Raw genomic sequence first — 4,194 nt, forward strand, 5'->3', positions numbered from 1 at the left:
ATATATATACATATATATATATATATATATATATGTATGTATGTGTGTGCGTGTGTGTGTGCATACTACCAGTCTGAATTCAGACGCATAACTTTCATTGTGTATTCACTAAGGGCGATACGATCAAGGCAGTTTTCGAGTTTGTAAAAAGGAGTGTTAGTGATTTTAAACCTAGTAGTTTTGAATGGCTTGTATCTCTGCGATCAATGTAACCAGACTTGTATATGCGTGAGAATAAAAAATTTCATGTCTCATTTAAAGTAAGAATATATGCGACTCTCAGAATGTACATAGAGTCTTGGCTTGACTCCAGAATGTACATAAGGATCAAGTGTCTTCTCGAAGTTATTTTGTATCATGCGCGTCCAACCATCTTCAAAGATCATTGTCTTGAAAAGACATATACAAAAAGTACAAAGATACGGGGACGCATATGTTTCCCATTAAACAATATTAATCATAGGCCACGCAAAATTAAACTTGTACTCGGGCAACACCATTACAACAAAATCTGGAGTGTTTGCTGAAAGGCGTGTTGATTTATTTTGCAACCATTCAATGTGTACATTCGCTGGATGTTTTATCGTTACATAGTCCGAAGTAGTGACATTTCTTCACGATATGAATGGCATCGCGACGACCTCGAAAATACGAAAGGATACAATTCCTTACTTCATGGAATCCAATGACGCATCCATTGTCCATCCATTTGTCGAAACTAATGCGGGAATATCGCAATCGAACATTTTGCGTCTATACTCCAGAGTAAATCTCCAGAGTATATTTTGTATTAAGATACTTATGAAGAATCAGCGCTCGTCATGACGGAGCCCGTCGTGTTTACATAACCACGCTTGACATTTCCACTGTGATTGATTTTATCTACGTTGAATAGTATAGAGTAAGCAGTAAACCTATTAGAATAGACCCGAAGATATTCTTCCATTCATAAAGTTTCGTATTTTGACTTGAATTCTTCATCACACAATAGTCAGTTTTAAGAAAATTACCCCATCTTTCTACGATTCTGCAATATGTAACGACACTGATAGCTGTGTCAAATTGTTAGTCATTACGCTCCAAGGCATCAAAGAGCACATACAGAACGTACCAATGCGCCACCCTCGGGAGAACGCGTGTGCCATCACAAACCGACAGACAATATACTAAAACGGTTAATACCTGATGCAGGAGGTGATGATCCATTCACTCGTGCCTGTGGATTATTTCTTACGATATTGGTGCGACCATCAACTTCAACGCGTTTGGGGTCTGAAGTATTCGTCATTTTCTATTGAGGAGATGATATGTGAGATTGCTTTAGATACCTGTAGTGTTATTGTTATGTACGAAGTATTGATTGTAGCGAGTGTTCGTGCCCTTTAATAACACTCCAATCAACTATTTGTCAGACCTCCAACTGGGTGTAAAGCTGTAAACAGGACGATTATGTTTCATGTCAAGCTGCCACTTCACTTGACCAAGCCATTGATAAATATTAGTTCAGCATACGAAATATTATAAAACCACAATATCAAAAACAAATACAAAAACCATACAGAAAGCATTGAACATATTTTGTTATTTACACAATAATAGTAAAATATGGAGAGTATTTGTTTTGTATACCGACGAATGATGATGAAAATTTTTAACAGCAACAAAAACAATTGACTCAATCATTATTCATCAATGATTGATGAGTCATTACTCATTTTTTCCCCACTCCCAGGCTATGAGTCTATGACTGAGACTTCTGACTATGACGGACGCAAACATTTATGTCCGGCTTGAGTAATATGCATCCATTTGAAGGCATTCTTCTTGGTTAACCGCAGCTGAAAGTTCCCGACTATGTGTTTGTTTCATACCAGTGCCGCTCGCGAGAGTATTACCCGTTCATAATTAACGTCAGCGTCTGCTATATTTTTATAACTTACTGATCCGGAAGAAGGCGGTCTTCTAGCTATAAAATCTTCGTCTCAAGAACTTCCTTATAGATAATATGTATTTTAATTTATAGCTACATAGGAAGTCTGGATTTCTCAACAATTATGAAACGAGAAATCATACTGGACTCCTGGAGTGCATTTTTTGGTTTTGAGTTTAATATTTAAGATACAGGCAGTAGTAAAGAACATTCGGTACTTCGAGTTTCTACTGTGAGCCTAGATTTCAGTTTTGAAGTTATGCTTGAGCATAGCATAGCTTACTAAATGAAACACCTTGAGATTTTGCTTTACATTATTGAGTATTTTTTAAATTAAAAAATACGAAGCTATCTATTTGTTGCCCTCAGAAACCGCCGAATAAACCTTTCAGATGTGCTCGCACTGAGCCATATAACTGCATGTGTGCATTTTCTTGGATAGAATGAGGATTATTTAAAAAGTACATAAAGTGTATCTATACGATGCGCGTTATTCCCAGCACGTTATGCTGAGCACGAGACCATCTACAACAAACATCCAGTGATTGCACTCTAGGGACAAAACACCTCGAGCAATTCATTACAAATAATATTTGGTACAGAAGATCTCAATGACCTCCGGCGCTCGCTTAGGGATTGTGTGCATTGGTAATAAACATATTGTGCATATTGATTTATATATGCGTATGAATTGAGCAGTACACCATTGCACCTGATACAACTACAGATTGAGCTTTACATAATTATCTCAAGCTAAACCTTAGGCGTTCCCCCACACAGCAAGGCTCGTTCGTCGGCATCCTCTCTCACAACAATGATGAGTTTGCCCACGTTTAGATTGGCTTCCATGTACTCGTGTGCTTCTTGTGCATCTTCCAACTTGAACTGCCTATCGTCGCAGAAGGGCTTGTAGGTCCCATCGGCCCACTTGTCAGAGCAGTGTTCTACCAAATCTTGTGTGAGCTTGATCTTGTAATCCAGTGACCGAGTCTTGAGAGTGGTACCCATAAGCCTGATACGCTTTCTCAGTATAGTGGCCAAGAAAGGAGGACTGCCCGCACCCTCAAAGTCCATCGCAACTCCTCCCATCAATCCAAACAAAACCCAAGACGAGTCCAACCCAAGAACTTTGGCATTCTGCACAGCATACGAGCCTCCTACAGGGTCAAGCACGGTGTCTATTCCACTCTTATTGTGCGCCTTTAACACCTCCATCAAACACTCGTCCCAGGGTTTATCTCCCTTTCGGCTGAAGCAGTGTTCTCCATCTACGCCCAGCGCGGCTACGGTGTGCAGCTTTTCTAAAGAACTTGCAGTTGCGTAGGGCACAGCCCCCACACCTAGACACAGCTGTACGGCTGTGGTGCCGATACCACTAGCCGCGGCGTGTACGAGTACTTGGTCGCCCTGCAATGCATGGATGAGTGTTACGAAGGAAGATATTAGTAATCTATGACGATCCCTTTCAAGTATGTTGCGAATGGCCTTGGACGGGTACACACTTGATGGTATAGAGCCCTTCCACCGAGGCTTGAGATAATAGGTAGACCTTTGGTATACTTCAGAGATTCATTCTAGACATTAATGCAATCGTACAAGTATCTCCAGCAGTACAAAGCGCTAAGGTCGTGCGATCTAATGTCCATGCTCAAGAACCACGACAACCAACAGGAAAGCAATCCAACTGCAGATAGCCGTTGTCATGGTGTAACCCCATAACCATAAGAACACATAGAACGTGATCCATTATAATAAATACGCACATGAAACAAACCCAGAAAGTTCGAAAGCGAAAAATCTACCTACCTTTTTCACAGTCGCATTCCAGAAGAGCAGTTGGTAACTGGTAAGCCAAGTTTCGGGGATCCCTCCCGCTTTGTACAGTGAAAGCGAATCTGAAACACGCATCAGCATGCGCTCGTCCTGGCAAACGTACTCGGCATAACCACCACAGTTAAGCAGGGTCATTACACGATCACCGACGCGAAAGCCAAGACTTGATCCATTTGGTGGTAACCCAGATATACGCCCAGCACATTCTAGACCAAGAATTTCGGGTTCATCCGAGGGTGGTCCCGGGTACTTGCCCTGAGGTGTTTAAGATTGTAAAGGGGAGTACTTAAATAAAATACATTCTGACTTGAAACCTTGGATTTCCGATACGCTAGACCAATTATGTATATATATATATATATATATATATATATATAATAATATATATATATATATATATATCTATATTATATATATATAATATATATATA

The 4,194-nt window shown here is 40.1% G+C and overlaps 2 protein-coding genes across 2 annotated transcripts in view; both read right to left on the minus strand.

The window, feature by feature from the left end:
• Positions 1-444: 444 nt before the first annotated feature.
• On the minus strand, positions 445-1,706 carry SARC_09341 (hypothetical protein). The gene is made up of 2 exons (XM_014296641.1): positions 1,183-1,706; positions 445-882 (listed from the first exon to the last, which is right to left on the minus strand). The coding sequence occupies exons 1-2, from the start codon at positions 1,286-1,288 to the stop codon at positions 800-802; spliced, it is 189 nt and encodes a 62-aa protein (XP_014152116.1). The 5' UTR covers positions 1,289-1,706; the 3' UTR covers positions 445-799.
• A 305-nt stretch (positions 1,707-2,011) lies between these two features.
• SARC_09342 (hypothetical protein) overlaps positions 2,012-4,194 on the minus strand; it is a 3,559-nt gene continuing 1,376 nt past the window's right edge. The window contains exons 2-3 of the mRNA XM_014296642.1: positions 3,737-4,018; positions 2,012-3,337 (exon numbers count right to left, since the gene is read on the minus strand). Of these exons, the coding sequence (XP_014152117.1) occupies positions 2,684-3,337; positions 3,737-4,018 (936 nt within the window). The 3' untranslated portion in view covers positions 2,012-2,683. The remainder of the gene's footprint in view (positions 3,338-3,736; positions 4,019-4,194) is intronic.

Source organism: Sphaeroforma arctica, assembly GCF_001186125.1.
Source record: "Sphaeroforma arctica JP610 unplaced genomic scaffold supercont1.940, whole genome shotgun sequence".
NCBI classification, from domain to species: Eukaryota; class Ichthyosporea; order Ichthyophonida; genus Sphaeroforma; species Sphaeroforma arctica.

Coding starts and splice junctions, on each gene's coding strand:
- SARC_09341 (XM_014296641.1), bottom strand. CDS start 1,288: ATGACGAATACTTCAGACCCCAAACGCGTTGAAGTTGATGGTCGCACC. Junction 883..1,182: donor ATCATCACCTCCTGCATCAG/GTATTAACCGTT, acceptor TATTCAACGTAG/ATAAAATCAATCACAGTGGA.